Genomic DNA, 24,274 nt, shown 5'->3' on the forward strand with positions numbered 1-24,274 from the left:
TTTACTTGAATCACCTTGAGAAAAAACAGCTCTTAGGAAAGCTCTAGGAAACAATCAGATGAAATTAACTTTATCTCTGACACTAGTAGATTGCTGCTGTGAACCCTGATCTACAGCATGAGCTTGAAAGAGTAGGACAGATGTAAGACTTTTAGAACCTGGAGAGACTGTGCTGTTCATGTCAAATGTTGATCAACTTTATTTTTCAATTTGAGCTTCTAATGAGCAGCCTGTAGTGAAATTTTGCAGCAGATCAAATGTTCTGGGGACTTGTATCCATCACTCTACAGAACAAGACTGTCCAGTGTATTCATCAAACAAGATAAGCTCATCAACTTTTAGAATGTTAATGCTGCCGTAGGGTTGGCCTGTTGCTACTCTAGTTTTTAGATATGCTTCATTTCCTTGCTCTAAACGTATACCTAAAGCCTTTTTTTGGGGGGGGGGCTGCTTGGGGCGGCCAAAACCCTGGAGCCGGCCCTGCCAGCTGCTATAGTGTAGTACAGGGGTAGGCAACCTATGGCACACGTGCCAAAGGCAGCATGCAAGCTGATTTTCAGTGGCACTCATTGCCTGGGTCCTGGCCACTGGTCCAGGGGGCTCTGCATTTTAATTTAATTTTAAATGAAGCTTCTTAAAAACCTTATTTACTTTACATACAACAATAGTTTAGTTATATATTATAGACTTCTAGAAAGAGACCTTCTAAAAATGTTAATGTATTACTGGCACATGAAACCTTACATTAGAGTGAATAAATGAAGACTCGGCACACCACTTCTGAAAGGTTGCCGACCCCTGGTGTAGTATCTTGCAATACAAAAATCATTGCTTTTTTTTTTTTTTGCTCCTGCTCCCTCACATCACTGAAGATTTGCCAGGAGTCTTGTATTTCTCAGCTCCTCCTTTGGAAAACTAATGTAACAGCTTCCATCCCACAAAAGACATCTGATGAAACCTCTGTCCGAAATGTCTAAAGATAAGGAATAGTAGGCTACTGTTGTACCACAGATATGGATCTCTCTATCTTCCATTTCCTCAACACCAATGATGTACCCATGTAAACACACAGCACAGGTACTCATCCAGATAGTGTTGACCTACTCTTCTTCAAACTAAATTATGGGTATTTTCTACTTACACATCTCTTTATCATCCTAAATCACTTCAAACCCTTTCTTATTTTCCAGTTCATTAGGCTTTCATGTTTATGAAAGGTGACTGATACACCAGGAACTGTAAGTCCACTATCCAAGCCAGTGGTATATGGTGGTTGGCAGCACTGCAAGCAACCCCACAGATTCCCACTATTGGGCCTTGCCCCTATCCTACATTCTATTGAAATGCTTCCAGGGCTGAGAAAGTATTTACCTGTTGAATAAGAACTGGAGTAAGAAACATCTCACAGGCCAGCAAACAGCCATGAAATAATGATGTGGGTAGTGATCAGGTCAAATTTAAACTGGGGGCCAAACAGTGGGACTCCATGTTCCATGACCAGTACCCTTAGCCATACACCCTGCCATGCAATGAATTTGAGAGAACTTGCCTGTGTTAGAACATATTACACTTTGAAAATTGGTTTTCCATGATATCTAGCTCTTACATAGCATTTTCACCAGTAGATCTCAGAGCTTTACAAAGGAGGAATGTACTATATCCCCACTTTAGAGATCGGAAAACTGATGCATAAGAAGGTAAAGTGAGTTGTTCAAGATCACCTACTAGACCAGCAGGAGAGCTGGGAACAGAACCCAGCTCTGAGTCGTCGTGCAGTGTTCTATGCACTAAGCCACACAAGCTTAGAAGACTTGGTAGGTATTTTTTTTAAATGTATCACTGCCAAACTCTATTCTGACATCTATGTGGTTAGTAGAGAGAATGACATGCTGAGATTTTAATGAAAAATAAAGTTAGTCACAACATCTTATTTTCAAAGTGAGACTTGCTGATTTTATAACAGCCTAAATTTCAAATACCAAACAACTTGTGAAAAAAATTCTGGAAGTTAGGGCAAACTACAGTACTATTTTAGCTGTATGTAGACTGACTTGCTTAGGCCAGGTCTACACTACAAACTTACATCAGTATAACTGTGTTGCTCAAGGGTGTGAAAAATCCACACTTGAGTGACATAGTTATACTGAGCTAACGGCTGGCGTAGACAGTGCTACGTTGATGGGAGAGCTTCTCCTGTTGACATAGCTACCAGCTCTTGCAGAGGTGGATTAACTATGCTGATAGGAGAAGCTCTCCCGTCAGCATAGTAGCATCTTCATTAAAGTGCTACAGTGACATAGCTGCACTGGTGCACTGCAGCGCTGTACATGCAGACAAGCACTGAGTCTGACTGGATTTAATTTATCTTCACATTTAATGTCCTTTTATGAAAAAGCTGGGTTTAGTTTGGCTTATGTTTTTTTCTAATAAAGTGACCAGCCATCTAGCGCTAACCATGCCATTCTACTTCCTATAAGCAATAAGGCAACAAAGATTTAGGGTGACCAGCACACTCCTTACCACCAAACAACAATTACCTAGGAATTAGTTACTCACACAGACCATTACGTTCTAAAACAATGTATACATTAACAAATGAAGTCTGTAAGGTCCATGCATTTCCTGGGCATTATCAGGGCATTACAACTGCACCATCGCTGTGAGGCCTAAAGGCAACACCTTGATGAGAAGCCTACTGCCCCCGACACATGAGCTGTTGGGATTTCTACCAGAGTGCTGTTCCTGGATCTTGACTAATGGCTTCATTGTTTGTATTGAACTTTGGCTAGTTGATGTCTGATAAAACATGGAGAAAAGAGATCTTCACTACTCTACATCTCTCCGGGGACTACTCTACATCACAAAGGCTATAGTGTATGGTGTAGCTATACGTGCAAAGCCCCCTACTGGAGATGCAGTGCCTACTCAGCAAAAGGAGTTCTTTTGGCAGTATAGTTAAACCGCCTGCCCCGAACAACATAAGCTATACTGGCAAAAGGATTCCTCTTGTCAGTATAAGATGTGTCTACAGAGGGAGAGGTAGGGGGGTGGTTTAACTATATTGATTAGGGGGTGGGATTCTCCCCCCGCCCCACTCTCCTACCTGACATAACTATGCTGGCAAAGCTTTCTAGTGTAGACTGAGTCTGGGGTGTTCTCCCATCAACTCCAATGAGTGCCTCAGCAGCACCAACATGATGTGACTTCAGTTTAACTGCTGTCCACTAAGTTCTGACTAGCAGCTGTAAAACTGACTGGGCTCTTAATGATTTCACTCTGCTGCAGCCTGGAAAAGCTCTGAAGAGCAGCAGAGGCACTGGAGCTGTTTTTCAAACAGGAAGACATCCATTAACTTTCCAGATGTGAACAGCGTAACTTTTACAACCATAAAGGCTAGAATCTTTTTTAAGTGCACAGCTCATTATACAGAAATTATCTTAAGTACCTCCGTTTATGTCAGGAAAAGCTTCCCACTTAGGAATATCCACAACTTGAAAAATCCAGTCCTAACATAGCTATAAGATATCTTCCATAGTTGAACTCCATTTGGTTCTGCAATTGTAAAGCCACTTTTTAACAGAGCTAATGCTAAACTGACAATTTTCCTTCTTACTAGGATATTAAAGTTTTAAAAATCAAACACACTGAACTCTTAGTCATTACCTTAAATGGTATCCCTCTGCTACAATGACCAAAATGCTATTTCTGAATTTTGTTGGCTTCTACAGCACAAAAAGCTGAGAACCTTATTAAATGAGTGCCTATAATTTGTGAAATGTGAAAAAATGGTCTAAATCCATATGCTGTTTCTTTACCACTATTTCAACCAACTAATTGTAAAACCACCAGACCCTGTAAAGCTTTTGATTAATACAAAAGCATGGTTTAAGAAAGAAAAGGACACAAATGATAAAGATAGATTTGCTTATGAATCAGATATGTAACTGTACAGCTATCCTTTGCATATACAAATTTCAAAAGTAATTAAAACTATTTATTTTACTACTCAGGTGTTTCTCAAATTATATCATAATCCATAAAATATTAACAAGACTTGAGCTTTGAAACTATCAACCTAATACAAGAGAGATAATTATGTCCAACATTGTCTACGCAACTTAACATTTTCATCTGTTAAAAAGGTACAAAATGAACAGATCAAGTTTAACAAGTCTTTAATAACATCATAAACTATTTTGTATATAATATAAAACAATTACAAAATGTCATTCCTAGCACTCAAACTAAAATCCCAAATTATCCATTTTTATTTTTAAAAAAATTTAAAAAGCGAATTTGTTTAAAAGGGTTCAAGTATAAAGTGCATTTTGAGCTGCCAAAATGGTGCTTAGATAAATATTGATACCGTTCAGAAATAAAGTACTAAAGTGCTAATAGTCTTGTAGTGTTTTCCTGCAGCATTTCAGAGAAACAAAATATAAGGCACTATTGCTTTTGGTGTACCTTTGACAATAATATAGAGATCATGGTTGAATCTGCTTCACTGCATAGTCATGCTTTTCCTTACATTCCAAATGTTTGACAAGCTGGTCAATATCCTCCACCTCTTCTTTCTATAGTGGGTAAGTGGTATTGTTTCATAGAAGACTTAAGTTCCTTCTGTTTTTCAGACTGTTGAAAAAATGATATAAGTTTGAAATATGGTCTATAATACATTTATATTTATTTGCTGTGTATAACTGAATAAGCAAGTTAAAGTTTACTACCTTGTGATTTGTCCCAATATATTTAATAGGTTGTAACACAGGGACTTCACCATTTGTTGCAGGCGTGGTAAAAACTGACTGAAATGTAGGACTAGGATAAGAAGTCAACTTGGTTACTCCAGAAACATTCAGTTTTGGCAATTCTATTGCATAGGAAGGTCCATGATGTCTTATTGGATTCTCCTGGGTTTTCCTAAGAGAGTGCTTTTAAAATAAAGATACAAGTTTCAATCTGCTGACAGTGACATTTTTCTTAAATAGGGTACAATAAAAAACAGAACTTTCATCCCCCAAAAAGCAACCCACGAAAGCTCCATTTCAGCTGAATTCTTAAGCACACGCCCCTTAATGATGGTTATTTATAACTACTTGCACATTTTCTTTTTGTGGTTTCCCCCAAGCATCTGTGTACAAACCCCATTTCAACCAATTCCCAACAGTTGAATTAGTGGAACAAATGGCTGCTAATGGGAAAAGGACTCGTACTTTAAAGGTGACCTATAGAAGAAAATTGGGCTTGTGACTTTTTTTGTTGCTAATTTATGATGTGTTTTTAACCAAAAAGGCTGAGTGTATGTCAACTACAGAGACTTGAAGAAGAGCTCTGAGAAACTTGAAAGCTTCTCTGTTCCACCAACAGAAGTTGGTCTAATAAAAGGTATTAACTCACCTATCTTGTCTCTCTCAACAACAACAAAATCTATCTTAAATTAGGAAGGTCATGTCCTGTTTTGCTGCAGGTCTCAGTTGGAGGACCCAGAGATGCGGATTAGGAACTTGGCATTTGGATGAAGGGATGGAGAAGTGGAATCATTTTGGAGTTAGTTTTGATAAGTATAAACAAAAAAAAAAGTTTAACAGTCTACATATAAATCTCTTCTCTCAGCAAGGCTTCGTATCCTTGGCTTCTAATGTTACCTTAGTTCTCCAGTTATCTATAGTCTTCCAGGAAAAACGGTAGACAAGACCAAAATTTCCAATGTACATGAATAGAAATTAAAAAAATCTTGGTCCTTTATAATGTATACAGAAGGCAAAAAGGCACAAAGCTATCAGCAAGACTTACTACCACTATCTAATTAAAGGACTGTGGCAAACCTTTAGACCCTGACCCCTGCCTTTCAATAGGATTTTGCACAGGTGCTGAAGTCTGTGCCAGCAGATTCCTATACAGGACTGGACCCTTAGTTTACCTCAGGAATAAAACCATGCAGTCACCATTAAGTGACTTTTGTTTATGTATCTAAACTTGACCTATCTAATGTACATTTGTTTATGTATCTAAACTAGACATTACAAATGACTTTATTTAAATAGGCTGCATGTTCTCCAGTTTGATTTAAATATTACCTGCCTATTACCATCCTTTGAAATACACCACAAGTTGATAGATTCTTGTCCCACTATGTTTTCTGCTAATCTCATTTTTCTGTGCATGGTTACAGCTTGCTTCTCTGCTGTTCTGAAAAGAGTGAACAAAAAGTCAAATAATACCCCTTCAGATGAAATCTGAAGTCCAGTAGGATAGTAAAGAAACTGCCATATGAATTTTACTTCTCAGTTGTTTTAATGCAGTAAATAAAGAAAACTGCACGTATGGTTATTTGCAAGGCGATTGTAACCTAATGAATTCAGGGTTTACTTTAGACCAAGTTCCTTTCTCCACAGTCCATTGTGCAATTTGGGATCTAACTTTAAAATCCTGTATTGAAAGTGTAAACTTACCTCAGCTCTCGGAAATAAGGATGCTGTAGTGCTTGGTGGGCACCAATTCTCTGATCAGGATCGTATTCTATCATCGCATACATAAGGGAGAGGCTCTTGGGGGAGATATTAGGCACATGTGGAGATAGTCCTGTCCCTTTTTTAAAGGGGAAATCAAAACTCATAGCTCTTGACCTGTGTTAAACCCAGTAATAGAGCAAACACTTATCATTCATGTAAACTGCCTCCAAATATTAAACTTACTGAAAAATACCTAAAAGGTCAATCTAATCTGACTAGGGACAGTAATTAATCACTATGTTTTTGAAAAGGGAAATAATTAAGAAGCACTGAAATGACAGAATTTCCTTCCTTATAAAATTATCACTGACATGCTAGATGTTGCAGAGGTAAACTGCCAGGTGAGACCTAGAATACAGTTTTGATTTTCTCTCATCTGCCTGGGAGCATCACAAAGGAACTGCCTCTGGGTAGGGAGAGAACCCCTATCTGGCAACTGGCATGAAGCAGCATTACATTTGTGGAGGAGGAAAGTACCCTTGACCACAAAGTTTGTGCAGCAATGGTTCAGCTGGTATAGGCTGCAGGACACAAATCCCTGATGTGGGTAAGAAAAAACTGCTCAAGTTTCCTCCCCCCTCAACTTGAAATCTTGTGAGATCAGAAAATTGCATTTAGGAATTACACTTAAGACAGACTTAAGTATTTACATATTAATTAATATTAAGGTATATGACAATGACTATATTTAGATTTAAGTGTTCACAATAAAAGAGCTGATTGTGAAAACTGCTAGATTTTATTTAGATTAATAAATATGGGAGTGTACTACATACTTACTGTTTGAATTTATTAAGAGTTTTCTTAGCAGGGGTGCCTAGAATATCATGGATTTTTGATATTTGGTCCAATTCATTAGATCCAGGAAAGAGAGGGTGGAAACTGAAAGATAAGAAATAAAATTGGCAATACTAAAAGTAATTTAAACTAGTTCTAATGGAATGACTGCCACTGTGTGGTGCTCTGAAAACTGACAGACTGTTTTCAGACTGCATTTCATACTGGTCAGCAATAGGAGAGCAACGTGTTAGATTATTGCCCACGCTTCTGGTGGGAATGGACAAATCAGTTCAGGCAAAAGAACAGTCTCTAACCTGACCTGCCCCCACTCCCACAATCTGTTTACAACAGAGTTTAGACATTCTTTGGCATTCACCTGGAGTATACTTACTTGCAGAGTTTTAAAGCTCAGCTGGTTTTTATGGGGATGAAAGTGTGACATTTTATAAGAGAGTACTGTAGAGTTAGTTCATTTGGGGTCAGTTTTATTTTGTGGGAGAAAGGACACATTTGGGTTTTGTGTGTGTCAACTGGCCTCTGCCCAACATAAAATTAGTTATTTCTACTAGTTAGCAAGCAGCCAAAGCAGAAGGGCTGCCAGTTCATGTGGCAGATGTGGGAGGAGCAATAGCAGCTGTATGTCCTTGGTGAAGGAGGAGAGAGAAGCAAAAATGCTGCCACTGCTCGTTGCATACCAAACAAGAAGGTGGCAGTATGGGAGGAGGACAGAGCAGAATTGTTGCCATTGCTACGGCACACAGGCAAGTGGAGGAGAAAGAAGAAAAGGAAAGCCTCACAGATCAGCTGCCTTTTCCAGAGCACAAGGATGTTCAGGAAATATTCACTGCCCTTTTTAACTATTTTCATGAATTATAGTAATAATGGAAATTACAAAGACTCTCTCCAGTTCTATAATTTCTTGCACACTTGCAGATCTCAATCAGCTGAACAAATTTTATTATAGCTTTCCCAAAACTCACTTTTGCATAGAGTCAAACTGTAAGGTCTGTTTTTTTCACAAAACAACCGGTAGAAAATGGGGTTTAACAAACTTTTACAAATTAAATTGTGGAATCGACTCTCATGTGACTGATTTCCTCTACTGTTGCAAAAGAGTAAATCAGCAGAGGAGGCAAAAATATTAACATCTCAAATGTACTATCAAAACTGAGGACTGCTATGCTCATGACAACAACAGTATGTTTACACTGCCATTGAAAGTGTGACTGTAGCACAGGAAGGCATACCCCTGCTAGCTTTAATTTATCTAGGACTGGTAATAACAGTAGTGAAGACATGGCAGCATAGGCTAGCAGCCAGAGTACAAGCTGCCTGGAGAGCCTGGTATGTACCTGGGTTGCTAGCCCATGCTGCCATGTCTACTCTACTATTGTTACACCACATGTACTAGATAGATTAAAAATAGCATTGGTAGGCTACAATCATATCTCACTTGCAGTGTCAGCATAGAATCATAGAAATGTAGGGCTGGAATGGACCTTGAAAGGTCATCAAGTCCATCCCCCTGTGCTGAGACAGGACGAAGTAAACCTAGACTATTCCTGACTGGTGTTTGTTTAACCTGCTCTTGTAAACCTCCAGTGATGGGGATTCCACAACCTCCATTGGAAGCCTATTCCAGGACTTAATTACCCTAATAGTTAGAAAGTTATTCCTAATATCTAACCTTAATCTCCCCTGCTGCAAATTAAACCGGTTACTTCTTGTCCTACCCTCAGTGGACACCAAAAACAATGGATCCCCATCCTTTTTATAACAGCCCTTAATGTAGTTGAAGACTGGTATCAGATGTTTCTCCCCCACCCCAACCCAGTCTTGTTTCTCAAGACTAAACATGCCCAGTTTTTTTAACCTTTCCTCATAAGTCAGGTTTTCTAAACCTTTTATCATTTTTGTTGCTCTCCTTTGGACTCTCTCCAATTTGTCCACATCTCTCCTAAAGGGTGGTGCACAGAACTGGACAAAGTACTCCAGCTGAGGCCTCACTAGTGCTGAGTAGAGAGAGACAATTACCTCCCATGTCTTACGTATGACACTCCTGTTAATACACTGCAGAATGAGAATAGCTTTTTTCACAATTGCATCACACTGTTGTTCTGCTATACCCCACAGATCCTTTTCAGCAGTATTACCATCTAACCAATTATTCCCCATTCTGTATTTGTGAATTTGATTCTTCCTTCCTTAGTGTAGTACTTTGCAATTATATTGAATTTTATCTGGTTGATTTCAGACCAGTTCTCCATGTTGTCAAGGTAATTTTGAATTCTAATCCTATACTCCAAAGGGCTTGCAACCCCTCCCAGCTTAGTGTCATCTGCAGATTTTATAAGCATACTCTCCACTCCATTATCCCAGTCATTAATGAAACTACTGAATAGTACCAGACTCGGGACTGACCATTGCGGGCTACTCCTGGGAGTATACCCCCAGTGAGCCATGCAGGACTCAGTGAGGAAAAGAAGAAAAAAAAAAATCACTATTTCCCAAACTAAGAAATATTCAATCATGAAGTTATTCAATCACGAAAAATATTACAAACAATAAAACATTTAGGGGGAATTAATTACATAAAGGCATGTGGCAATCTTACTTTCTGTTAAGCATCCAGCTACTTTATTGTTAATCTGCTATTATATGTGTTTGGTGCCAAAAAAGACAGGATCTGTGCCTAATGTAACTTCTAGACTAGAGGCGTGAAAGAGTTCTAGAAAACCATGGAAAACAACATTTATGCAGGGCCGGTGCAAGGATGTTTCGCGCCCTAGGCGAAACTTCCACCTTGCACCCTCCCCGAGCCCTGCGGCAGCTCCCCACCCCCCGCCTGCCCTGAAGCACCCCCCTGCGGCAGCTCCCCAGCCCCCCTTTGCCCTGAGGCTCCCCCCCTCGTGGCAGCTTTCCCCCCCCCGCCCGGGAAGCCATGCAGCAACTCCCCACCCCAGCTCACCTCTGCTCCGCCTCCTCCCTGAGCACGCTGTCGCTGCTCCACTTCTCCCGCCTCCCAGGCTTGCGGTGCCAATCAGCTGTTTGGCGCCGCAAGCCTGGGAGGGAGAGAAGCAGAGCGGGGCGGCGTGCTCAGGGGAGGAGGCGGAGCAGAGGTGAGCTGGGGCGGGGAGTTCTCCTGCATGCCGCCCCCCCCCTTACTTGCTGCAGGCGGCCCTCCCCGCGCCCCCCTGCCCCAGCTCCCTCCGCCTAAATGCCGGCGGAGACCGGGGCGGCCGAAGATCCGGCCGCTGCGGTCGCCACCGAAGAAAATGCCACCCCCAAAATCCTAGCACCCTAGGTGACCACCTAGGTCGCTAATAGGTTGCACAGGCCCTGCATTTATGCCCTTAACATAATTTTACTCAGGCCATGTGCTGATTACATAATGAGTTGATCCTCAACTTGGAGTTTCTTTGACACTGAATAAATCAAACTCTTAATTTCTTTCTACTTAGCACTGTACCTTGTGATTTCATAGAAAACGCAGCCAGAGCTCCACATGTCCATTTTGTAGCTATAGTAGCCATCTGTGAGCAAACACTCAGGTGCTCGGTACCAACGTGTAGAGATATATTCTGTATATGGCTGCTTGGAATATACACTCCTACAAGATCCAAAGTCTCCTAACTTCAGGGTATCCTGCTGCAAAAACACCCCAAACAAACAAAACAAACAAACTTATGTTGTCCAATAAATTAGAAAACGGTCAAATATTGAAGCAAAGGCAGGAAGCCTTCTGAAATACCTGATCCAGCCATTATAAATCTAATTATAGTTTGCTTTCGGTACTAACTTTTAGGTTTTGTTGTTGTTGTTGTTTTTTTAAAAGAGGAAAAGAGGTGATTTGGAATGTCAAATTGCATGTCTGTGTTTAAATGTTATTAAAAATCTATTCTCCAGCGACACTGAATGGGCCTATCAATGAAGCATATCTCAGCTATGGTAAATGTTTCATTATGGTAACAAATTGTAAAACTGCCCTTTAAATTGTAAGTGCCTCTGAAATTTAAGGCCATTTATGTCCCATAATACACACTAGTATCTTTCTGTACATTTTCACAAAAAATGTTAGAGATAACCATTAATAGTAAAATGTATTAGCTAGTCTTGAAGGGAAGGTTGCTAAAAGTGACATATTTACATGAGATTATTTTCTTGGTGTTCTCATTTTTAGTAGTCACATGATAGATATTTTCCTGGCTTTTCTTTCTATTAGTTCCTCTTCCTCCTTCTGGTTTCATTTTGGGACACACTAAGGACTTTAAAACAGTAAAATCTATCCCATAAATATAAATGAGCTGAATTCTGGCAACAAAACTACTAAACAACTCTGGGAAATAGGCCTTCTGCCAGCATTTGATAGTTTTTAAAACAGGAGTCTTTCAAAAACAAAATCAACTTAAGGTCTCCTTGTGCAGTCGTGTGAACAACTTCTGCCGACCGTAGGAGTTAAGCATGGAGAGAGAGGGCTGCAGGACTGAGTCCCAACACTTGTTTCAGAAATAGCACAGAAAGGAAAAAGTTAATACATGAAAAAGTGAATTTGTTTGCTTTCAGACTTAGCTGCAAATCTTACACCTGAGCTACAGAACAAGAGAATCCATTTACGCTTTTATCCAATAGCAACAGAAAACATTTATTCATTCACCGTTCAAGGAGGGGAGGGCACAAGACTAAAGTTATATACCAAAGAGTCAACTCTCTCTAACTATGAAAATTATACCTCACACTTACAAAGATATACATTTCTCTGTTTATTCTGAGAAACTAGTGTATGTACTTACACTTTCAGATTAGTGATATCATTTCACAAGACTACTTACCTTTATTAATATATTTTCTGGTTTCACATCTCTATGAAATATTCCATTTCTGCACCAATATAAAAATACCAAAAAGAACAACTCAATGAAAGTATGAGCATATTCACTATGTTTGTAGGCAATATTTAATTATAAGCATATGGCATACTTCTTGCAAGGTTACTGCTGAATTTAGTGTCTTACCTGTGCATGTGATCAAGGGACTTGCATAACTGGTACATGTAGTTCATTATTTTTTTTTCTGGTAATGGCTTTCTCCTCCCTAGAATGTGGAACAGTCAAATGAAATTTCAAGTTGTACAAATGCTTTATATCAGTGAGTAAGTATACAACAGAAGTAACATCTACTTTTCAGCTTCTGATAATGAATCCATATTCCCTTCTTCATGAATAAGAAGAATTTGATTAACATATTTATACTTGTCATACAAAAATAACACCATTGCAATCAGCATTTCATTTGAACTAGGACATAAGGTGAAGACAGACAAATTTCAGAATACACCAGAATAGTCTGACAAGTGCAGCTGTGAATTTGACTGCCTATACATTGGCAGCTTTGGTATTGCATGATTTTTCATAGTGTAGGGAGGGATTCTGCTCCAGAGAACTTGTGAGTATTATGAATGGTAACATAATATATCTATTTTTTCCCCAATTGTATTATAGCAGAAATATTCCATTCTAAACATATTGGTAGGCCTTATTTCCTATGTAAGCACTAAAGTAATGATGCATAAGATTCAAGGTTTAGAAAGGATATAATCCTCTACAAGTGCACTGCCCAAAGTGTCTTATTCCTGTTTTGGTATGCAAATTACAGAACAACGTGTTCACTTCAGTGGGTTTTACTGACATAGGTAAGACTGCTGACAAGCAAGACTACTCCATTTTTGTTTAGAGCCCTGAAGACATCTGATAATCACTTAGACTGTTTCCTTCTACAGGCCCTCTTGAGGCTTTGAGCTTTGCTGTAGTGCCTCTAAATAATGCTCTATTATTTATAATATCATTAGTAAGAAGAGAAAATTAGCAAATTCCTTAGAAAACGTAGTGACTGTTTAAACAAGTTTTAAATTACTTCAAAGTTAAATATAGTCTAACAATTCATTAACTAAAACTAACTTTAGATTATAATGCTAATTAATTATATAGACTGGCTAACCTAGTGAGGAGGGCTTTAAACTAGGTTCGACGGGGACAGGTGAGCAAAGCCCGCAGGTAAGTGGGGAACATGGAGACCTGGGAGATGGGTCGGAGACGAGAGGGAGTGTGGGCTATATTGGCAGAGAGAAAGGAGGGTCAGGACAAAACCGGGAGGAAAGATCAAACCAGTATCTTAGATGCCTATATACAAATGCGAGAAGTATGGGTAATAAGCAGGAAGAACTGGAAGTGCTAATAAATAAATACAACTATGACATTGTTGGCATCACTGAAACTTGGTGGGATAATACACATGATTGGAATGTTGGTGTGGATGGATACAGCTTGCTCAGGAAGGATAGACAGGGGAAAAAGGGAGGAGGTGTTGCCTTATATATTAAAAATGTACACACTTGGACTGAGGTAGAGATGGACATAGGAGACGGAAGTGTTGAGAGTCTCTGGGTTAGGCTAAAAGGGGTAAAAAACAAGGGTGATGTCATGCTAGGAGTCTACTACAGGCCACCTAACCAGGTGGAAGAGGTGGATGAGGCTTTTTTTAAACAACTAACAAAATCATCCAAAGCCCAAGATTTGGTGGTGATGGGGGACTTCAACTATCCGGATATATGTTGGGAAAATAACACAGCGGGGCACAGACTATCCAACAAATTCTTGGACTGCATTGCAGACAACTTTTTATTTCAGAAGGTTGAAAAAGCTACTAGGGGTGAAGCTGTTCTAGACTTGATTTTAACAAATAGGGAGGAACTCGTTGAGAATTTGAAAGTAGAAGGCAGCTTGGGTGAAAGTGATCATGAAATCATAGAGTTTGCAATTCTAAGGAAGGATAGAAGGGAGAACAGCAAAATAGAGACAATGGATTTCAGGAAGGCGGATTTTGGTAAGCTCAGAGAGCTGATAGGTAAGGTCCCATGGGAATCAAGACTGAGGGGAAAAACAACTGAGGAGAGCTGGCAGTTTTTCAAAGGGACACTATTAAGGGCCCAAAAGCAAGCTATTCCGCTGGTTAGGAAAGATAGAAAATGTGGCAAAAGACCACCTTGGCTTAACCATGAGATCTTGCATGATCTAAAAAATAAAAAGGAGTCATATAAAAAATGGAAACTAGGACAGATTACAAAGGATGAATATAGGCAAACAACACAGGAATGCAGGGGCAAGATTAGAAAGGCAAAGGCACAAAATGAGCTCAAACTAGCTAAGGGAATAAAGGGGAACAAGAAGACTTTTTATCAATACATTAGAACCAAGAGGAAGACCAAAGACAGGGTAGGCCCACTGCTTAGTGAAGAGGGAGAAACAGTAACAGGAAACTTGGAAATGGCAGAGATGCTTAATGACTTCTTTGTTTCGGTCTTCACCGAGAAGTCTGAAGGAATGCCTAACCTAGTGAATGCTAATGGGAAGGGGGTAGGTTTAGCAGATAAAATAAAAAAAGAACAAGTTAAAAATCACTTAGAAAAGTTAGATGCCTGCAAGTCACCAGGGCCTGATGAAATGCATCCTAGAATACTCAAGGAGCTAATAGAGGAGGTATCTGAGCCTCTAGCTATTATCTTTGGAAAATCATGGGAGACAGGAGAGATTCCAGAAGACTGGAAAAGGGCAAATATAGTGCCCATCTATAAAAAGGGAAATAAAAACAACCCAGGAAACTACAGACCAGTTAGTTTAACTTCTGTGCCAGGGAAGATAATGGAGCAAGTAATTAAGGAAATCATCTGCAAACACTTGGAAGGTGGTAAGGTGATAGGGAACAGCCAGCATGGATTTGTAAAGAACAAATCATGTCAAACCAATCTGATAGCTTTCTTCGATAGGATAACGAGTCTTGTGGATAAGGGAGAAGCTGTGGATGTGGTATACCTAGACTTTAGTAAGGCATTTGATACGGTCTCGCATGATATTCTTATCGACAAACTAGGCAAATACAATTTAGATGGGGCTACTATAAGGTGGGTGCATAACTGGCTGGATAACCGTACTCAGAGAGTTGTTATTAATGGTTCCCAATCCTGCTGGAAAGGCATAACGAGTGGGGTTCCGCAGGGGTCTGTTTTGGGACCGGCTCTGTTCAATATCTTCATTAACGACTTAGATATTGGTATAGAAAGTACGATTATTAAGTTTGCGGCTGATACCAAACTGGGAGGGATTGCAACTGCTTTGGAGGACAGGGTCATAATTCAAAATGATCTGGACAAATTGGAGAAATGGTCTGAGTTAAACAGGATGAAGTTTAACAAACATAAATGCAAAGTGCTCCACTTAGGAAGAAAAAATCAGTTTCACACATACAGAATGGGAAGAGACTGTCTAGGAAGGAGTACGGCAGAAAGGGATCTAGGGGTTATAGTGGACCACAAGCTAAATATGAGTCAACAGTGTGATGCTGTTGCAAAAAAAGCAAACGTGATTCTGGGATGTATTAACAGGTGTGTTGTGAGCAAGACACGAGAAGTCATTCTTCCGCTCTACTCTGCTCTGGTTAGGCCTCAGCTGGAGTATTGTGTCCAGTTCTGGGCACCCCATTTCAAGAAAGATGTGGAGAAATTGGAAAGGGTCCAGAGAAGAGCAACAAGAATGATTAAAGGTCTGGAGAACATGACCTATGAAGGAAGGCTGAAAGAATTGAGTTTGTTTAGTTTGGAAAAGAGAAGACTGAGAGGGGACATGATAGCAGTTTTCAGGTATCTAAAAGGGTGTCATAAGGAGGAGGGAGAAAACTTGTTCACCTTAGCCTCTGAGGATAGAACAAGAAGCAATAGGCTTAAACTGCAGCAAGGGAGGTCTAGGTTGGACATTAGGAAAAAGTTCCTAACTGTCAGGGTGGTTAAACATTGGAATAAATTGCCTAGGGAGGTTGTGGAATCCCCATCTCTGGAGATATTTAAGAGTAGGTTAGATAAATGTCTATCAGGGATGGTCTAGACAGTATTTGGTCCTGCCATGCGGGCAGGGGACTGGACTCGATGACCTCTCGAGGTCCCTTCCAGTCCTAGAATCTATGAATATAGCCAAACATGTTATTTCAACCTTTGGATTTTCTATCTGTATTCATTCTTTGCCAAGTAGAACTGTTTGCCACGTAAAAATAAATGTTATACCTAAAAGAGTAAGACAATAAGAATTCTTTTATTTAATGGCATTTGTATGGTCCTGTGATGGGGCAGAGTGGCCCCGCACTAGTACCGCAGGGGTTAACCTTTCCTTCCTAGCAGAGGAAGCCACGCCCCGGAAGCTCTGCTGGGCATGCTCCAACTGGAGAACAGGTATAAAAGCCTGCAGAGCTGCTCAGTCTGGGCTGACTGCCGGAGGGGAAGGAGGCACGCTGCCAGCTCCCGAGGAGGGAAAGCCTACGCACCAGGATCCGGAGGCCAGCCAAGCCGGGATGCACTCTGATGCCCATACGGATTACGTCACAGGAGGGGAACAGACCAGAGGACCTCCCGAAGCGGAGAACCCGGCGTTTATGGTAGGAAGTGACCCAGGGGAACTTTAGAGGCAAATGGCGTTAGAGCTGCAAAGATGCTCGGCGTGTTGCGGATGGATCCCTGCCGAGCTGGTGGCAAGGGGAACTTGCCACTACCAGGGCCCTGGGTCAGGATCCAGTGGAGAGGGCGGGCCCAGGTCCCCCTACCACAATGGGAATCCTATGGACTCTGGCCGCTAGGCCACACTGCTCCAACGTGGGAGCGATTTATATGGACCCTGGCCATGGGGCCACACGCCCAGACGTCTGGGGTGAGTTACCTGAACTCTGGCCGCTAGGCCCACTACCCCGACCAAGGGGTGATTGTGGGGAAGGAGGCTGTTAGGCTGCAACCATCCGCCCAAAGAGAGACGGGCACATGAACTTGGGAGTGGCAAGGTTCCAAGACCCCATCCCACCCCTGCCACAGCGGGGTGGTGCCAGGCCTGCCACAGGTCCCCATTACTACAGTATCTGAGCACTTTCTCCCATTTGACAGATGATGAAACTGAAGCTTAGAAGTGAAATGGCTTTCCCAATATCACAAAAGAAGTCTACAGCTGAGCCAGCTACAGAACCAAGATTTCCAGATTCTCGGTCCAGTGCTTGAACCACAAGAGAATCCATCCCCTTGTTGGTGTAAGAGTCTGCTGTAACAGTTTTGTTTAAGACTAACCTGCAATATTTTTTTTTCAGAATTCTGCAGAGGATTTAAAAAAAATAATCAGATCGGGTCCTTTTTTTCTTCTTTGATGTGTATAAAAGCCTGAAAACTTTCCCTTATTTGTTTTCTGATTTTTAATTTTTTTTACTGTTAGGTATCAGGAATGTCAAATCTGGTCTTCCTTGATTTTGCTAGAGGACCTGTTGTACCTCTGACCATGTATATTGTGAGCACTCACACATTATTTGAAAGGGATGGGGTGTCAAATCTTTGACATGTTAAAAATTCCAAAATGTTAATTACGGAAGGTAATATGTATTAATAAAAACAATTTTAAACAGTATGATTGACTAAAGATTCCTTCCCCAATAAACTGCTTGCTTTCATTCTCTTGACCCTTGATGTTTCTAGTTTGATAATTCTACCCTTAGTCAACTATTCATAAGTCCCTAAATCACTTAGTGATACAAATCACACAAAGTGACAGGCATTTCTCAAAATTCCACATTAGTTTCCCAGTCACCATAATCCATGTAGATTAGACAACAATGCTTGAAACAGTGGTGCATTTACATTAGGGCTCTTAACAGTGCTGTCATCAGTGGAACTTAATTAGTGCTAGCAACAATGAGATTTTTTGAAAAACTTTCTTAGGGTAGACAAGGTTACAGAGTCTTCCACATCAGACAAACTCTGAATTACTAACATTAAAAACAGAATTAAAAAAAAAAAATGTAGGCATCTTCATAACAAGGCACAAGCTCAACTGTTTTTCCCTTTGCAAGTCACCTTTCAGGACTGAACCAATGCTCTTCAGCTTTTAGAATTACAACATTATAAAAGCTTAACTCAATAAATAATTATGAACAGAAGCACAACAGGAAGATGTTACCTTGTATGTGGCTGCAATGCATTTGTATCCACGGAATCTTCTCCAGATCTTAAGAGCCCTAACCTGCTTCCACTAAAGTCACTGGCAAAATTCCCATTGACTTCATTGGAATAGAGCTGCGTGTCTAGTTTGTAGATAGTGAATGAAGGCGCTCTATGGCACTAAATGTTCTATTCAGAACATAACTTTGTAAGGAAATTAGGTCATAATTCTTTCCCTACTTGAGTAGTTTTAAAGACACTTTCAAAATAGTCCTAATCTATATAACCAATGTTAATGTTTCTGTCAACCAGAATTTTTTCAGAAAAAAAAAATAGGATTAATTTCCAAGACCAGTGCCAATAAGGAACTGAATAAATGCTGTTTTCCTAAACATTGCTGTTCCCACACACCTGTTCCAATTAGAAAATTTTCTTCATTCCAAAACTTTGTACAGACCAGCTGGTTCTAGACATTTGCTTCCCCTCTTTCATTGTCTCCACTGATTTAAAAAAAGCTTTTTGTAGTAGTTTTATGCCTTTCTCCAAATTTTATTTTGCAGGGTTCATAATTTTATTCAGAAAATTAAAGCATAATTAACACTAAAGAGATATTGTTTACTGGTAGTAATCCATATCTTTTCTGCACACTGAAACAGTCTGAAATGTTAACTAGTTTGTGTGGGTGCACAGCTGTGGAGGTCTGCTCTCTGAGAAAGCATCAATAAAATAATATGTACAGAAGAGTGATATACAGTTTAGCCATATGCTCCTTCTGCTTCAGAACGGTGCCGTTACAAAAGGAGATCTTTTTATTTAGTTGCAACTATCATCCAGGTAATATTCTCAAAGTTGTTGAATGCTATACTTTTCAAAATTAAGAAGGATTCATTTACTTTCCAGTCCAACTGTGTGTTGGGAGCTTAACAGTGAACATTTTCTAGGTTTTAAAATGGCACGTCTCAAGTATTGCTGGGTTTTGCAGGTGCCCTTTCTTTTTGGTGGCTCTGTTTGTGGCTATTGCTAGTTCAAAATCAGAATTTCCTTCCACAGGAAATGTTGATATTTTGGCAGATGTGTTTCATTGAGACAAAGTTGAAATATTTTTTGCACAGAACAGAAAGTTCCAAAACAATTCAATTTGAAAATGTAATAAAATGTTATCTTGCTGCCTCATGTGAAGCTGTAGATCAGGTGCCTCATACCCCATTCTCCTCTATGACCCAGGCTCCCCATAGTACCTTTCCCATGATGCACTACAGAAGTTAAACAAGAGATGAGACAGTGGTGAATCATGGGAAATGCAGTCCAGCCAGGCAGCCCAGCCCATAAAAAAGAACGTGGGCATGAGGTATCATAGCAGCTCAGATGGATGCAGTTCAATATCAAACTGAACTAAACTGTAATGTTTCAATTTGAGTTGACCCAACCTGACATGAAATATTTTGGTTTTCCTAACAGAAAATCAAAAATGTCAGCAAACTTGGAATCTTCCTATGAAAAACTTTGATTTGGTAGAAACTTTTATCCATCGAATTACCAGTTTATATCCTGGTCTTATATTCAGAAAATCCATCTCCCCTTCAAGGCATTCAAAGATAACTCCAGATGGCTACTAAAAAAATTAGAGAGCACACTTTTAAAAGGGGAGTTGCAAATGGACTTAGAACTCTTTTTGCAATGCTGGTTTCTCCCCATTATCCAGACTACAGCATTCAACTTTCACCTCCCTAACCAGACTAAGGGCTTGTCTAAATTTACAGCACTGCAGCTGCAATGCTGTAAAATGTAGTGAAGACTCTACCTAAGCCAGTGGGAGGGCTTCTCTTGTTGGTGTAGGTACTCCACCTCCCGGAGAGATGGCAGCTATGTCAACAGGAGAAGCCCTCCCATCGACATAGCGCTGTCTACACTGGGGAGGTTAGGGTGGTATAACTATGTTGCTCAGGGGTGTGGATTTTCCACATCCTTGAGTGATGTAATGATATTGACATAAGTTGGTAGTGCAGACCAAGCCTAAGTCAGGTATTCAAATCCACTCCCATCCACACACCAGGCTAAGGAAGGAAGTGCAGAATACTAATCTTTCTATTATTTTCATTCTAGGTCTCCCAACATCCATCCAGCTGCAGCTAACTAGACCCTACTCTGCTGAAATAGCTACCTTCTACCATAACTACTTATATGCTGCAGTTGTAGAAAGGCCACCTTTTCCTTCTGAACTCAAAGCAGAGTTGGTCTATAGCAGGGATCGGCACGCGGCCCATCAGGGAAAGGTTTGTTTACCTGCAGCATCCACAGGTTTGGCCGATCACGGCTCCCATTGGCCGTGGTTCGCCGTCCCAAGGCAATGGGGGCTACGGGAAGGAGCGCGGGCCGAGGGATGTGCTGGCCACTGCTTCTTGCAGTCCCCATTGGCCTGAGATGGCGAACCACAGCCAGTGGGAGCCGCGATCGGCCAAACCTGTGGATGCTGCAGGTAAACAAACCAGCCCGGCCCGCCAGCGGCTTTCCCTGACGGGCCACGGGCCAAAGATTGCCGATCCCTGGTCTATAGGCTTTCAGATATCTATTCTATTTGACACACTCTTTCTTGTATAGCTTCCTAGAGCCATAAGTGTTTTCCCTCCCTCAAAACTATATCAAACAGCTCTTCTAGCTCCCAACAAGCTGGCTCCATTCTTAAACAGGGTTCCAAGGAAGCTGTGATTGCATCATTTTGGTGACTAATGGGGTTGTATATAGATTGGGAGTCAGCAAGCCCTGTGGGGATGAATGTTGTTGAAACCTGAGTGCCTGTGATGGAAGACCATTATTTTTATTTTAGTAACACCTACAGGCCCTAGCCACTGCATTAGGCTCTGTACAAACACAGTGAGAGGTGGTCCTTATTCACAAAGCTTACCATCTAAATAGACTAGACAAGATAGAGGTTGGGAGAGGAAACAAGCATGAAATTGACATGACACGCCAAAAGCCAAGCAGCAGATCAGTGTCTGCTGGGAGCAGAATCCTGGACTCCAGTGCCCTATTGACAGGATCTAATGGCTTTTAAAGATTTTGTAGCTGAGGAGCTCTATGTCACAAGGAAAACAGACTCATTGCTGAAAGTACTGGAATTTTGTTAATTCCAATTGCAAGAAATAGTTAATATGGTGGTTTTGTTTATTAAATTATAGGTGTGAGCTTCACCGTTAAGCTGAACAATAAGTGACACAGCAAATACTTCAGTCAGTTCTGAAGTACAAACCTAAACATTTTAATGTTTTAGAACTGAAGTAAGTATCGCTCAGATCTGTTTTCTGGAACCAGAAAGTTTTGCTTACAATCCATCCGATTAATCCACTGTAGATGACAGCTCCTTACATTACTGACTCAGACTTACTAATGATACCATAAGGCTATTATTTATGTTTTAATAACAAAGACACGAGCTACTGCATGACTCAACTTTTACAATGATAAGCATAGTTAAACTACTTTTCGGCATTCTAATTTCAGCTTTTGATCTATTTATAGATAAGAAACAGGGTTATTCACCATTGCAAGAGGTCTGAAAGCATGGTCTCCTTGAAGCTAGTAGGAACTTTTCTCTAGATTGTAACTCAGCAAGCAATACTCTTATTTGCTTATTTGGGTTTTATAGCACCACTTATCATACCCTGGGCACTTTGGCTTTTCTAGTGACTATTTTAAATTTTGAAATCACCCTGCACATTAAACTTCAATAACAACCTCCCTAGCCCCAGCCAGCAACCAGTATCCAGCTCTCAAAGTGTCTATGCGGCCTAGTCTACATAGTTATGCCAGTACAGAAACTGTTGGTTAGGGATGTGATTTTTCTTTAAACGTATATAGTTATTAGTACAATCCCTTGTGTGGATGGACTTACCCCAGTATAAAGGTGCTATAGACCAGTATAGCTTATTCTCTTTCTCTTACATGGATAAACTACACTGATACAAGCACCACTATAACTGTGTCCACAGAGTGCAGGGGGTCATATAATTAAAGCAGTACAACTTTTGTGTTTAGACAGTTCTAAAAATACATGACCAACACACTCTAGCCTTCCTCCACTTCAATTTACTGTCTTTAGTTACTGACAAATCATCCTACTGTCTTTTCCTGGAAACTCCTCCCATGGTCCTAATTCTTACACTGAAAAACAGCTGCTCTAGCATCAGAAGCTAGACACTAATGTTTACAGAACATGAAGGAAGTTCCAGGTAGTAATGTGGCAGATTTCCTATATGGGGATAAGTTTAGCAGAAGCTGTAGAGGCTTCTGTCACTCTATCATGAGCCCTTCTTGAATAGACTTACCTTGGTTCTCAAACTTTATTATGTTTCAACTAAAAGATTTGCTGCTTTCAAACAAAATGAGCACAATTTTCTTACCATTAAACTGGTAATTTTTATAATGAAAATGTATAATGTAATGAAATACAAACTTTCCATGCTTTACAATCAGGGTTGTTTCCCTGTTTTCCTTTCATGTTTCATCATGTATATTAATAGTGCTCTATACAGTCACTACTCTGACTCATTTAAAAATAGACGTGTGCACAAGTTTCTAAATTTAAAATGTCTATATAGTATAGGAAACAGCCATAAAATAGTAGAAATTTCCCTAAAAATTGTACAATATACTCTTAAATTTCATACTATATAACCATTACATGAACAGCCAAGTGAAAAGTACGATTAGTGCCACTTTATGGTCTGTGAAAGAGAGGATTTTGAATGACTCAAACATGCTCTACATACCTCTTATTAGCTCATAAATATTCATGTCCATAAGTTCACATATTAGTGCAAGACAGCCAGATTTTCTGTCACTGAAGAAACAAATAGGTTTTTTTTCTGAGCAAGAAATAAAATTATATTTGCATTTGTACACAAAGTAGACAAAAAGTACTCCACTCCGCAAAAGAGTCAGTTTAATCATCAATAACGCAATTTGTAGTTTTCAGTTTCAACAAACCTTTACCTAGAGAAGCCTATTCAAATTGATTTATAATTTTAATTTACAATGGCATTTTTCCAAACTCTTTGCATCTGGCTCTCCTGGCAGGAAGCCTCCTTAGCCTTCCAAGTACTGTATGGATTTTACTCTAAGTATGGCACAATGATGCAGTCTGGGAGCCCCAATAAAATAGCAATAGCAAGACATAATATAGCCATAAAGTATATGCTAAAAATTGATAAGAGATACAAAAGCATTGTGCCATATCTGAAAATATTTAATAGTTGAGCTGGGCCCAATATTGTTCAGTGTGGCCAAAATAAGTAACATTTTTAAATGAGTATGTCACTTTCTAAATTCTACATTTTGACAGTCGCAGTTTTCTATGATAGTGGATTCCCTGTAACTTGAAGTCTTTAAACCATGATTTGAGGACTTCAGTAACTCAGCCAGAGGTTAGGAGTCTATTACAGGAGTGGGTGGGTGAGGTTCTGTGGCCTGCAATGTGCAGGAGGTCAGACTAGATCAGTGGTCCCCAAACTTTTCACCTCACGCCCCCCTTTACCCCTGTCTGTGCCCCCACCCACCCCAGAGCCGGGAGTGGTGCCATGGCTCCAGGAGCGGAGGACGTGGACAGGGGTAAGAGGGCTGAGGCTGGGGCCACAGCTGGGGGTGGAGGGGAGAGACCAGGAGCAAAGCCCAGGGTGCGGAGCTGGTGGCCAGGGACCCGGATATCACGCCTCATCTGGAGGCTGGCCCGGGCCCTAGCTGCACCCCCAGAACGTTCCTCCATGCCCCCTTGCGCCCCACAGTTTGGGGACCTCTGGACTAGATGATCATGATGGCCCTGGTCCCTTCTGACCTTAAAGTCTATGAGTCTATATTGGGAATGACCTTCAGAACGGTAATTGTTGTCCATCTGTGCTTTTTCATTTTGCCTGGTACTATGTATGCAATAGGAGCTGTGAAATGATTAAAAGCAGGACCCAGCCTATTCCACAATTGTGAC

General features: G+C 40.4%; 1 protein-coding gene across 4 annotated transcripts in view; it reads right to left on the minus strand.

The window, feature by feature from the left end:
- Positions 1-4,018: 4,018 nt before the first annotated feature.
- Positions 4,019-24,274, minus strand: part of MOK (MOK protein kinase) — a 30,832-nt gene continuing 10,576 nt past the window's right edge. For 2 of the 4 annotated variants that reach the window (XM_029912081.1, XM_024215194.2), the window contains 9 exons: positions 23,067-23,137; positions 12,305-12,383; positions 12,122-12,170; positions 10,762-10,940; positions 7,293-7,394; positions 6,453-6,626; positions 6,078-6,189; positions 4,728-4,931; positions 4,019-4,632 (listed from right to left, as the gene is read on the minus strand). In XM_029912081.1, coding sequence (XP_029767941.1) covers positions 4,552-4,632; positions 4,728-4,931; positions 6,078-6,189; positions 6,453-6,626; positions 7,293-7,394; positions 10,762-10,940; positions 12,122-12,170; positions 12,305-12,383; positions 23,067-23,137 — 1,051 coding nt within the window. In that variant the 3' untranslated portion in view covers positions 4,019-4,551. Of the gene's footprint in view, positions 4,633-4,727; positions 4,932-6,077; positions 6,190-6,452; positions 6,627-7,292; positions 7,395-10,761; positions 10,941-12,121; positions 12,171-12,304; positions 12,384-23,066; positions 23,163-24,274 lie in introns of all 4 variants that reach the window. The other 2 variants (XM_024215198.2, XM_029912082.1) reach the window with 2 other exon arrangements.

The sequence above is a fragment of the Terrapene carolina genome, unplaced genomic scaffold, assembly GCF_002925995.2.
Source record: "Terrapene carolina triunguis isolate 2854851 unplaced genomic scaffold, T_m_triunguis-2.0 Scaffold189, whole genome shotgun sequence".
Classification (NCBI taxonomy): domain Eukaryota; kingdom Metazoa; phylum Chordata; order Testudines; family Emydidae; genus Terrapene; species Terrapene triunguis.